This window comes from Aphelocoma coerulescens (genome assembly GCF_041296385.1).
Source record: "Aphelocoma coerulescens isolate FSJ_1873_10779 chromosome W unlocalized genomic scaffold, UR_Acoe_1.0 ChrW_unloc_scaf_4, whole genome shotgun sequence".
Taxonomy (NCBI): Eukaryota; Metazoa; Chordata; class Aves; order Passeriformes; family Corvidae; genus Aphelocoma; species Aphelocoma coerulescens.
Genome location: NW_027184083.1, coordinates 2,626,989 through 2,640,441, shown reverse-complemented (window position 1 = coordinate 2,640,441; position 13,453 = coordinate 2,626,989). Strand labels below are relative to the sequence as shown.

The 13,453-nt window shown below is 45.4% G+C and overlaps 1 protein-coding gene across 4 annotated transcripts in view; it reads right to left on the bottom strand.

Moving 5' to 3' along the window:
• Positions 1-13,453, bottom strand: part of LOC138102902 (sorting nexin-2-like) — a 173,330-nt gene that overhangs the window by 37,456 nt on the left and 122,421 nt on the right. For all 4 annotated transcript variants that reach the window (XM_069000689.1, XM_069000690.1, XM_069000692.1 and 1 more), the window contains one exon: positions 4,463-4,541. In XM_069000689.1, coding sequence (XP_068856790.1) covers positions 4,463-4,541 — 79 coding nt within the window. The remainder of the gene's footprint in view (positions 1-4,462; positions 4,542-13,453) is intronic.

Below are 13,453 nucleotides of genomic sequence, written 5' to 3'. Positions count from 1 at the left end.
CTATGAGTGCCCATGTTGATATTAAAGAATCAGAGAATCTGATATTTTAATTTTTTTACCAGCCTATCAAAAAGGTGATGTCTTTAGCACCCTTTATTTATGGCACAGAGGCAAGAAATGACCATACCACCACTCTGGGAAGTAAAATGGATTGACTGTAGTCACAGGGTAGAGAATATGATGGGTACACTCTTCCTGTTTGAACTAACTGAACTTTGGTGCAGGCAGATGCTCAACAAGTAGGCCTATCCAAAGTTAATCCTACTGCACCAAAGCCACAAAACTGGATTAGCTGGAAACAGGGCTGATAAGTGCCTGAAACTGCATGAACGCAGCACAAAATCTGACTACGAGTCAACCACTTGACGCTACCAATATGTGCAGCCATCAGGGTCCATTGAGCTCTCCCTCCATAGCAGCTGGCTGTGTAACAGTGATCTCCCCTTGAGTGGAGATGCCTCTCAAGGTTACCCCTCAAGGCTGAGAGATCCCCTACCTAACACCAGGCATCAATGGGTTGCGAAGTGACATTTTTTGCATGCATGTAACATTTAGATACATAGAGTAAGATTACACAATGGTCTTTGTATCCCATACTAATTTTAAGTGTAGTAGATCATAGAGCATTGACTGCTAATCCATTTGTACTCATTAAATATCTTACATACCTACATTTACTGATTAGAACTCAATAAACTAACTACTAGATCAGATCTGAGTGATCTAATCTAGTCTTGTAACACCTTTCCACAGCAAAAGTATGTGAACAATACCAGTTGTATGCCACTTCTGGATGTCAGAGATCTGCTATCTCTTACACCAAAACATAGCTAGTTATGCTAATGCACGATAAGTCATCAGAAGGCTGTTATACAGGAGAGCAGACTTTGGCCTCTTCAGGAATCTGCTTGGTAGAGTACCATGGGATAAAGACCTGGAGGGAAGAGAAGCCCAAGAAAGCTGGTTAATATTCAAGGATCACCTCCTCCAAGCTCAGGAGTGATGCATCCCAACAAAGACGAAGTCAGACAAAAATGCCAGGAGGCCTGCATGGCTGAACAAGGAGCTCCTGGACAAACTCAAACATGAAAAGGAAGCCTAGAGAGAATGGAAGCAAGGACAGGTAGCCTGGGAGAAATTCAGAGGGATTGTCTGAGCAGCCAGGGGTCAGGTTAGGAAAGCCAAACCCTGATAGAATGAAATCTGTCCAGGGACATGAAGGGCAACAAGAAAAGCTTCTGTAGGTATACTGGTGATAAAAGGAATAGGGAAAACGTAGACCCTCTCTGGAAGGAAATGCGAAATTTGGTTACCATGAACATGGAGAAGGATGAGGTACTAAACTATTTTTTTGCCTGTCTTCATCAGGGAGTGTTCCAGCTACATCACCCAAGTCACAGAAGGGTGTCACTGTTTAGCCTAGTTTGGGTTTTTAGTTAAAGAGGGCTCCATCAGCCACAGAAGTGATTCTTTGCAAAGAGGTGCTTACAGCTTCCTCTAGACCCAATAGAACCAATCAACTGGCTAGTTTGAATATTGGCAACATTTTTAAGCCACTTAAAAAGCTTGACACACCTCTGTGATCCACATTTAAGAATGAACAAAGCCCGGGAAAGCTCTCTTGCTTCCGGCTTTCGGACAGGTAACTGGGGGGCCTGTGTGGCCCAGCGGGGCCAGGCTGGGCCCTGCTTGGTGCAGCCCGGCCGGGTCAGCCGCGGTGCGGTTTGGCTGAGATCTCAGCCGCTTCTGCTTCGCTGGACACCTGGCGCAGCCCCACTCAGTGCAAGCCAGGCTGGCTGGAAGACAGCCACCCTGGAGCCATGCGGCCCTGTTCCATCCTTGGCCCTGCTCCGTGCAGGCGGCCCTGAGGCTCGGCCAGCCCCTCCCAGTGAGGCTGCTGAAATAAAATGCCGCACAGAAACAAGCTCTGTCCTCCACCTGGCAGAAATTAGTTGACCAACAGCAAAAGGCAAATTCCAGCTGCAAGGCCTGGGTGAGATTAACTCTTTTAGTGTTGTAAGTTTTCTCCAGAACAGATGAAGCCTGCAGACATCAATCCTCTCCCAAGTCAGAGGAAGAGGAAAGGTGAAGGCACGTGAAGAAAACACCATAAAGACACCAAAGTCAGTAAAGAAGGAAAAACTGAAACCCCGAGAGAGGAGAAAGACAAGATGCTTCAAACCTAGAAGTTGAAATTCTGTTGTAAAGCTATGGTGATTGACTATGATACATCAGAGTACCTGTTGTAATTTCATGAAAGCATGGGGGGTGGAGTGTTCAAACTGCACTTGTGAGCAAAAGTACCTGTGCTGAAATAAGTAAATGTTGAAGTAGCTGTGATTTGATGAGAAGCTTGAACAGAGAGATGAAAGTGATGAGGACCCTTGCTCCCAGGGAAGAAGACCTCTGTTCCTAGAGATGAACATGCTGCCAGAGATAGGTGAAGAGAACCTTTTGCTTCTGAACAGCTCAACCTTAAAATAGTACCCCATTAGCTCAAGATTGGACCCTCAAAAGCAGTTGTGGGGAAAGCTGTAAGTCGAGGGAAGGGACTTTCACATGTGAGCAGAGAACCAACCCAGGCAGCTGTCTCCCTGTGACACTGAAGCCATGAGAGAACTGTTTCTTGTGGAGATGTCTCCATAGCATGAGCAAGAGAGACTCCTCTCCCTAAGTGAACTGAAAAAAGAGATTATTACAGAGGCGGTAAACTGACTGAAAATCTCAAGGATTGTCTTTTTACATTGTCAGTGGGAGAAGGGAGAAAGGTGGGGGGAGGAGAAGTGCTCTGAAGTTTTAGTCTGACTTTTTTTCTTTCTTTTAGGTCTGTTAATAAACTTCTTTATATTCTTTTAAGTTTTGTGCCTGCTTTGTTTTCTCCTAATTCTTATCTCACAGAATGAAAATAAGTAAGCAATAGATATTTTGAACCAAAACTCTACACTTAATTGGTGTTTCTGCCTGGTTCACGAACTGAACCCGCTACAAAGGGAAAGGCAGGATTGGGAAAATGAAGAACTGCCCATTTGTGAGAGACTGCACTTTTATGGAAGCCCCTGTAGCAGGATGCTCTGCCTGGAGTGAGGGCTAAATAATTCAAATAATACCCTTTTTGCAAAGCTACCTGTGGTGAAAGGAGAAGGGGGTTCATGCTGCTTTTGGTGTTGAAGAATGCTGAAACTAGCCTGACTCATCAATTCCAAAGGTAAACATCCTGATAGTGAGGTGAAGATATGGCAGACCTGGCAAAGTACCTGATAAAGGAGCAAACAAGTGATACTACTGAAAACTTATCTAAAGTTGCTGAGCTGACACAGATGGCCTGGAGACTAATGACTGACAGTCCAGTACTTTATACTATAAAAGCCCAATCCCACTTTTTAACGACAGGGTCTTCTAATATACCTCTTCTTGGACTGTGTGTGGAGATTCGTCCCTTGAGTAGGGACATCCCTCAAGGTTACTCCTCGAGGGTGAGTGAAAGAGATTTGCCCACAGTCCCTAGGTATGGGTGAGCAACATCAATCTCCATTTAATAATTCTTTTTGCTAGCTTTAATATAATTGCTTTAATATTGCTTTAAAAATACTGCAGTATACTATACTAGTAGTTATAGCTACCTATACTGTGTACTAAATAATTCTGATTAAGATCTTTTGTCTAAACATTATCATAATAAACGAATGATTTTTATATAAATATATCTGGTTTGGCATCCTTAATCCTGTGGAACAAAGTTGTATAAAGGTTCAATTACACCTATACAATCTTTTAGACATAAACCGTTGACCAGGTCTGGGACTAGGATTGGATCCAGCCACACCCAGACTCCTCTCTGAGGAGTTTAGAATGCAAGGGGATCCTTTCTGTACCTTGTGACTCAACAGAAAGGTTTCTCTAACAAACTTTGTCTGAAGCTCCCACTCTGCTCACGACAATGCCCCATCCCTGGAGGTGTTCAAGGCCAGGCTGGATGGGGTTTCGAGCAACCTGGTCTAGTGAAAGGTGTCCCTGCTCATGGCAGGGAGGGTAGAACTTGATGATCTTTAAGGTCCCTTCCAACCATTCTATGATTCCACTATTCTATAGTTTCAATTGACTAAAGGTTTCTTTCATCCTTCCCCCTGCCCAACAGTCAATTTTATATAAAATAGCTTCACTGAAGGTATTTAATGCCTTAAAATTACAATGTTTAAGTAAGTTGAAGAAAGTTTTTCTTACCAGATCTCTGCAACATCAGTTTTAACAAGTGACCTGTTTGAAAACAGGTAACTATAATTTTCCCCATATATTTCCTATTATTAACGGAAAGTATTCAATTTCTACACAAAAATTGTGAAGCTGCATACAGACTCCAGAATCCACCTAAGTACAGATGGTTCAGATCCCAGTTACAAACCCCATGCAGTAAATTAAAATTCCTTTTGATGTTAAACAAGTTTTAGTTAGATACATACAGTACCTTTCTAATGCTGCTCTTCTTTTTTCTACAAATTCAGCAGATGAAGAATCTTCCTTGCCTACTTTAACCTTGGTCATGCCTTTGAAGAAAAGTGCATCATGTTAATTTTATGTTATCATAAAGAAATCATTAATGTAACTGATATGATTGGAAGATTAAGCTCAGCTAATCTTAAAACAAATTACAATGAAAACACCACATAGGAATACAAAGAGCACAAACACTCTATGCTGCACACTTTTGTGGGAAACAGAACTATGGAATATGCAATTTCCTGTAATACATCTATTGTGATCAAAAGTTTTTAATAACTCATTGGATTCGCTTTTATGAAAACAATCTAAATAAATGTCACAGTTTCTCTGGCCACTTGTGTTCTGAAGAAAACAGTTACTCTAATAAAGCAGAACAAGAAATTAAATCTTAGTTTATAAGTATATTTCTTGGTATGCTCGTAATTAATATTTTGATTCTATTATTTTTTATTTCTAAAAATAAATGTGGAGGATTTTTTGTTTTGGGTTGTTTTATAGGGTTCCTTTTAAATTAATGTATTGGGTATAAATGGCAAGGCTTTAGGTGCCAGGGGGGCAGGCCCTGCAGGGGTGATATCTATGGAAGGAGGTCAAATTCTATCCTATGCTGGTCACAGCTGGTTCCAATCCCCTTAACAATGGAACCATCACAGGCCAAAGCTGAGCCAGAGAAGTTTGTGGTGCCTCTATGAAAACGCATTTTTAAAAAGGCAATAAATATCAAGGGAGAAAAGAAACAAGGCCAGAGCAGTAGGGGAAACCACACTGGAGCAGGTACATCCCTGAAGGGACTGCAGCCTGTAGAGGAACCCATGCCACAGCAGAGGAAATGAGTAGAAGGAAAGAGCAGTGGAAGATAAGGGTAAGGAACGAGGAGTGGCAGAAAGAAACCCCTATGTCTTCATCCCAACCTCCTGTATGATCTGTGGCCTCACTGTAAAGGGACTGAGTGTAAGATGCACCGATAATAAGGGTGATGCCATGAAGATTTTTTGCCTTTTCTTTTATACCCCTGTTATACCTTTTTACAACTTCTGTATTCTTAGTGCTTTTTGCCTACATTCTTGGACTTGTTTGTCAAGCTGAGAGACTAAACATTTTAGAAGCTTCATAGGTAGAGGATAGTGTGCCCCAGACCCCAAGGTCCTCTCCAGAACACATTCTGTAAACTAAGATAGAACCATGCAGGGGAAGGTTCCTTGGGGAGGAGGGAGCTCATTCAAGCCTCTCATTGGGGAATTTTTGATAGATATGCTAATTAGTAAGACCTATAATGTTATACCAGATCTTTTGGGGGTGTGCTGGTGTGGTGTGCATTGGGGTGCATTTGACCTGGACGTGGTGCACCTAAGGATCCTTAAAATAAATACCAAGGTAAAATCCCTTTTTCCCCTTCTAACCATGTTTGACTCTTGATTTTAAGACCAGGAAAAGGCATCAGTTGCTGGTGACCCAGATGGGACCCTAAAGACATTTAAACTCACAGTCTTGGGTTGAAACATATCTTGCTTTGCCCCTCTCTCTGCCGACAAATTACAAAGGGGCCAGAGCGACGATCCAGGACTGTGACCAGGACTTTAGGACCCAGCACGGAAAGGCAGAAGCATAGAAAGGAAGGTGAGTTAAAAAGGGGACCGATATTGTGCTAGCATTGGGGAAGATCTCCAAGGGAGGTGGAAAGGTTGGGGGCAGAGAGGCCCATGAAAGGGGAAAGGTTAAACCTTTCCCCTTCAAACTGTGGAAAGGAGGGGACACCTGCCATGGAGTCCACAACAGCCCAGAGGCTGCACTCAACACAGCTGCAGGAGTGGCTCAGAGGTTTGAGAGGTTGGTTGGGATGTCAGGAGGCTGTGGGCTCGAATCCTGTTGAGACCAGATTTTTGTGTGCGAGCATTTACTGTTTGCCAAAACTAGTTGCTTTTCAGTATTTTAAAGTGCTGTTTTGAAGTGTTTGTGTAGTAAGCTAGATAAACTGCCCGGGAAGTCAGAATTCCAAGGCCAGATTGCAGTCTGAATTCTGGAGTTAAAAGCTTCCCTCTGGAAGAGTTTTCCTGTCTGTGAGCAAACATGAGTGGTGTTTTTTCAGATGAAAATGAGAAAATCCCTCCTAACAGCCCATTAGAGTTGATAATAAAACACTGGAAATGGCTGACAGGGCAAAAAACTACTTTGGACACCCGAGAATTGATCAGGTTGTCAACACGAGTTTGGCCAACTTTAAAGTTAAGTCAGGAAAATTGGCCTCACTTTGGTAGCTTGGAAAATGACATCATTACTGACCTGATGGTAGAACTGAGATCATTATGTAGGTTTGATGAACTAAGATATGCAGAACTTTTTACTATGTATCTGAACAGGGAAGAAGCATATGTAGTAGACAGAAGTAATATGGAAGTGACTTTGAGGAGGAGAAAGGGAAAGAAAAAGTTGCAGGAAGCTAGCTCACATACGAATACGAACAGAGAGATCGATATGACAGATCTAGATATGATGGGCCCAACTTTGTGTGATGGGGGGGGGGGTCTCCCAACCCTGTTCAACTGCCGGGGCAGCCTGCACAAGTGCGGGATGGAGGAGCGGCAGCGCCGCCAGTGGCGCTGTCCGAGCAGGGGCAGAGGAGGAAGCAAGTGGCCAGCTCCAAGCCAGAGGAGCGGTGCGGGGCCTTCCCCCTGCCAGTCTCATCAGGGGCGGAGGGTGGGCACGGAGGTGGGAGAGAGGCAGACATGCCACCACCCCCTGACTTTTCCAGAGGCGAGGATGGGGGAGGGGAAGGGGCAGTCTGGCCGCCTTTCCCCGAGTTCCCCAAACACGGAAGTGAAGGCAGAAATGGGCACAGGCGGCTCCGAGTACTTACCCCAGTGCAGCGAACTGAGTGTTTCTGAACTAGAGACAGGAGGAGCCAGTTGTTCTCCCCACCCTGCGGCGCAGGCAATGTTAAAGCTGAGGGCAGACAGGATGGCGGAGCTAGGGAGGGGAGAACCTGCTTGCAGCCCCTGCCTTCCTACCCCTCCACTGCCGCAAAAAGAGAGACAGTCTCTGATCAACATTCGGCTGGAACAATCTTTCCAACAATGAACCAATTTCAATTAAAAGCTAAAGGGATGATTCCAATACAGATGATTCCCACGGAGAGGGTGGTAGAAGAAGGGGGAGGATAGCCTGAGAAGCCATGAAAGCAGTCAGTCCTGTCGCTAAACACACAAGGTCAGAAGCAGATAAAGGGGGGGAGGAAAAACCTGCATTAGAAGCATCTCTGACACAGGCTGTGGGAAATCAAGGATTCACTTATATAAAGGCACCATTTTCTCTCGGAGAATTACAGCAGTGGAAAAACTCAATTAGGAAGTACAGGGACAAGCTGGAGAGAGTAGCTATGTGTGGGGAAATGGCCATAAAATCCCCAAACCCAGATTGGGGTGATCTAAATGTTATGCTAGATGAATTATTGGATAAAACAGAGAGAGAAATTGTCAACAAAGCTGCTATATCTGCTATAGAAACTCAAATTGCAACTGGGAGTCTCCAAGGATCAGTTAATGACATCTATCCCCTAGCAAACCCTGGCTGGAATCCCAATGTCCCAGAACAAATGGAAAAGCTGAAGCGATACCAGAAATGGGTGGTTGTTGAGTTAATAACGTATTCTGTGTTAAATACTTTAAAAGGTAAACTGAGTCAAGACACTGTGGATGTGATTGGAGCTACAGGGGTAAGTGAAACAAGGCCTTTTTTCCAACCTTTAAAATTTAAATTGGGAAAACACTGGGTCACTCACCAGTTCCTGTATATGCCAAATTCCCCAATGCCATTATTGGGCAGAGATTTACTGGAAAAATTGGAAGCAGAAATTAAGTTTGCCAAGGAGGAGGGAGTGAAAGTTATAATCCCAGAATCTAAAATTATCGAAGCAGCTGCTATACTTGTACAGGAATGCCATGGAAAAATTCCCAAAGAAGTTGAAGAGGCTGTCATTCAAATAGAGTGGGCCAATGATTCTCCTGGGAGATCCAAAAAAGCTGAACCTGTGAGTATCACACTCAAAGCAGGGACTACACCAGTAAGGCAAAGACAATATCCTCTGAAATTAGAAGCTCGCAAGGGATTGGTACCTGTGATTGAAAAGTTTCTCAAATTTGGGTTATTAGTGAAATGTGAATCCAGGTGCAACACACCAATCTTGCCAGTAAAGAAAGCTGATGGTAAAAGCTACAGGTTGGTACAGGATTTGAGGGAAATTAATAAAATAGCAGAGGCCATACACCCAGTGGTAGCGAATCCTTACACACTTTTGACAACACTAACAAATGAATTAGGGTGGTTCACTGTTTTAGATCTCAAGGATGCCTTTTTCTGCATTCCTGTGCATAAGAATAGCCAAGAACTCTTTGCTTTTGAGTGGGAGAATCCTGAAACAGGGAGAAAGACCCAGCTCACCTGGACAGTTTTACCACAAGGATTCAAAAACAGCCCAACCATATTCGGAAACCAGCTGGCAAAGGAGCTGGAGGACTGGAGGAAACAAGAACCAGGAAGAGCAGTTCTCCAGTATGTTGCTGACATCTTGATAGTGGCCAAGATGAGAGATGACTGCATCCAGCTCACTGTAAGTCTGTTGAACTTTTTAGGTAAAAGTGGGTATCAGGTCTCGAAAGAGAAAGCAGTGGTTGCCAGGGAAACAGTAGTACACCTGGGCCTGGAAATTTTCCGTGGACATCGACACATGTAGACAGAGAATGCTAGGGCTGCATTTAAACAGCTGAAACATTCCTTGATATCAGCCCCAGCTCTGGGGCTGCAGGATTTGACTAAACCTTTTAAACTCTTTACACATGTGCCAGTTTGGCCAAATTTAGAAATATATCCTCTGAGAGAAGGCAAGTCACAACCCCTCCCCCACCAGGTTCAGGAAAAATAAATTTTCCTCAAAGGAAAGTGAAACAGATAAAAACTATTTATTTAACAAACACACAGAAAAAGGAAAATAATGCTAAATAATAAAATCTCTCGCTGTGGAGAAAAAACCTTGGAAAGTGTTAGAGTCCTCCCTTTGGTTACCTCGGAGCTGGGACTTGGCCCAGGGCCAGGCCCTCTGCGCTAGGTGGAAAGTCCTCCTGATGTGCTCTGATATTAAAGTAGTCCAGTAGAAAAGGGAGAAAATCTGAAATTCCAGGGAAGGAAAACAAAAGTTCAACTCTCAGTCTCTCTCTGGAGAAAAAAGGAACTGAACAACTGGCCACAAACTGACCCAGGAGCAGCAAGCCGGGTGCTTCCTTGCTCCCCTGCTGCAGCTGGGAAAAAAAAAGTTGCTATCTATGTGTGACCTTGAACAAGCTTCAAACTGCTTTGAAAAAGTTTTGCTCAGTTTTTCCTTCCCCCTCTCAGGCTCAGTTTAGAGGCATAGAAAGGCACAAAGTTAATTTCTGAGCATAGGGCAGCGATATGGGAAACACATCATGAGTCACCCCAAGACAACACATGAGCGACTGAATGTTGCTCTGGGGGTACTGGCACAGCACCTTGGAGACCAGCGAAGAGCTATGGCCTATTTCTCAAAACAACTAGACAATGTAGCCCAGGGTTGGCCAGGATGCTTGAAAGCTGTGGCAGCAACAGTCCTTCTGATACAGGAGGCCCGTAAATTCACCCTTGGGCAGCACATTGTCGTGTATGTACCCCATGCAGTGATAAATGTGCTGGAGCAAAAGGGGGGACACTGGCTCTCCCCTAGCAGAATGCTCAAATACCAATCTGTGTTATTAGAACAGGATGATGTTACTCTAAAGACAACTTCTGTGGTAAATCCTGCAATGTTTTTATCATCCACGTTACCTGACAGTGTGCCTGAGCATGATTGTTTGCAGACAATAGAGGAAACTTATTCCAGCAGACCAGACCTGAAAGATGTTCCTTTGAAGGATCCAGACTGGGAATTGTACACTGATGGGAGCAGCTTCATGAGAAACGGTAGGAAGATGACCGGTTACTCCGTAACCACCTCAGATAAAATCATTGAGGCAAAAGCCTTGCCTCCAGATGTGTCATCACAGAAAGCTGAACTCATTGCACTAACGAGAGCTCTAGAACTGAGCGAGGGGAAGAAGGTGAACATATGGACTGATTCCAAATATGCCTTCAGTGTTGTTCATGCCCATAGAGCTATTTGGAAGGAACATGGCCTGCTGACTGCTCAAGGTAATGAAGTTAAGCATGCTAAACAAATTCTTGCACTTTTACAGAGCATTTGGAAGCCTATGGAAGTGGCTACCATGCATTGTAAGGGTCATCAAAAAGGGAAAACAGCCCCAGAATGGGGAAATTGTTTTGCTGACAAAAAAGCAAGAGGAATTGCAGAAAAAGGCGTTTTTGCAGTGGTACCACAGAAAGAGATATATTTGTCATCATTTACCCCAAAATACAATCAGAGGGATCACAAATTAATTAAGTTCCTTAAGGCTGAAATCAAAGAAGGTGGTTGGGCTGTTATTCCGGTAGGACAAGTCGTAATTCCACCCCTGATCCTTCAGGAAATAGCCCAACGAGAGCATGAAAGTACCCACTGGGGAACAGAAAATCTTTTAAAACATTTAAGGAAAGTAGTGATAGGGAGAGGAATGACTAATATTGTACAATCTGTAACAAGCAAGTGTGAAACCTGCTGTAAAAACAACCCTGACACAAGCAAGAGAGTTGTGTTAGGAGTGAAAAAGACAGGAGATCTCCCAGGAGATTATTGGCAAATAGATTTTGCTGAGATGCCACGCAAAGAGGGATGCAGGTATATACTGGTACTGGCTGACACCTTCAGTGGATGGCCTGAGACTTTCCCCTGTTGCATTAACTCAGCAAAAGTAGTAGTGAAAGCTTTGCTCAATCATATAATACCAAGATTTGGGGTTCCTTTGGGAATGTCATCAGATAGGGGACCACATTTTGTTGCAATGGTGGTTGGGGAAGTTAGCAGGATTTTGGGACTTACCTGGGACCTGCATACACCATACAGGCCCCAGGCAAGTGGCAAAGTTGAACACATGAATGTAGATACAAAAATGCTGCTAGCAAGGATTTTCTTGCTATTTTCCAAGTCCGTGAGAGACTTTTCTCTCATGCAGAAGAGGTAGCAGGGAATGTAAACAACCAAGCCACCTGCAACCTTGAAAAGTCTTGTTTATGGTATAGTAAAAAAATATTTTGACAATGGATGTTTTAGGATTTTAGCCAATCACTCCCAAGGGGTGGCTGATCCTTTGTCCAATTAGACTAGGAAGAAAAAAGTCTATAAAAGAGTTTGTAAAATAATTAAATAAATCAATCTTGCTGCACAATTCCTGCCTGCTGGATCTTCTCTCCTCCTCCTCCCTATGGCTGCGGGACACGGTGATATAGCCTAGGGCCCAGGCCTGCGGTAATATTTGGTGCTGCCCGACGTGATTTGCACTCTCTGACGTGTCAGGCACGCTGCGAGTCAAGCCGAATTCCTCTAGAGGTACGCTGTTCCCCTTCCCCCCCGGGACCAGGAGGTCCGACAGGACTGAGAAATGGCAAACAGCGGCTCACAAACCGACGCTGCAGTCATGGTCTGGAAAGGTGTGTTTAGTATAATGCACACCTCCATTCCTGAGAACTCAGTTCGGGTATTATTAGACTGGGCTACCTTAAAAGGGATTTCCATGGACAGAGATACTGCCCTGGACTTTGCCTTATGGCAGGAAATCGGCTGTGCTGTCCGACAGGAGCTCCCGACTGGGGAGCCAGCAGCGTTAGAATTATACAAAACCTGGCGTTCGTTATTTATTCTGCTGACCGACCTTGACTTTGACAGCAGAGCTGGCTCACCTATTTCGGTGATGAGTGATGGAGGAATGTCCGAGGGGGACCCTGCTGACTGGGCTTCTGGGGCAAATGATGGTGGATTCGGAAAAACCCCCCCGGCTCCACAGGCAGAGCCTGCACCACCTCACCCTGCACAATCGCAGGACTCCGCGGGACCCAGGGACCCCGCGCCGGCAGAGGCGGGGAGGTCAAGGCAGCAGGAGGGTGTGCAGCCTGCCTTAGCGCTCAGCTCGGCGGTGGCCACGGCTTATCCTGGGCCGCAAAATAGCGGCTTAGCGAATTGGACCCCCAGAGCGGCTCCTAGCCCGGTCGCGTATGCACCTGGATCTGACTTCTTAGCCGGTGTTGCACCGGGCGTGAGTGCGCCGAGACTGCCTGGGTGTGGTCCGCTGCCCTCCTTGGCGCTGGACTGTTCTGTGCAGTCGCAGAACCAAGCCATCAACCTTTTAATACAGCATCTGCCCTTGCTGACAGAGTTACCAAACATATCCCCAAGGCTGGAGGACCTGGTCAGCTTGCTAGAGCAGCTGCTGCTGATGCCAGAGCCACCTTGCCATGCGGAGCGGGCCGAGCCCGCGCCGCCCGTGCTGCCCACGGGAGACACAGCTCCAAACCAGGAAGCGGCGCTGCCAGCAGTGAACCCAGAAGTAGCACTGCAGAGGGAAAACCCGGAAGCGGCGGCGGTGGCAAACGCGGCCGGGGAGCGAGAAATAGGAGTGGTTTTGGCAGTGACCGCGCTGAACGCGGCTGCAGAGCAAGAGACAAGCACGGCGCCGAGTGCGGCAGTAGCCCCAGAGAGGGCAGCAGCAGCTCGAGTACCGGTGTGGTCGGGACCAGCCGAGACAGCCTCCCTTAAAGAAGCTGTTGTTCAAACTGCAGCGCAGCCAACAGCAGTCTGTACTGTCTGTTCTGCCTCTAGCGAACTTAGCCAAAGTGCCCCTGTCCTGGGTTGAGGTGTATTCTATTACCATCCTCATGAGCCGTTTAAATCAGGTGGGGCAGTGTTTCCTTGCCTCCTCCCCCCAGACTATCTTGCTGTTAATAGCCCATCATTGTCCTGCTGCACGACTCAGAGATAACTCCCTCCGGACTATCTTCTGTTAATGAGCCTAATCAACACTTGGCC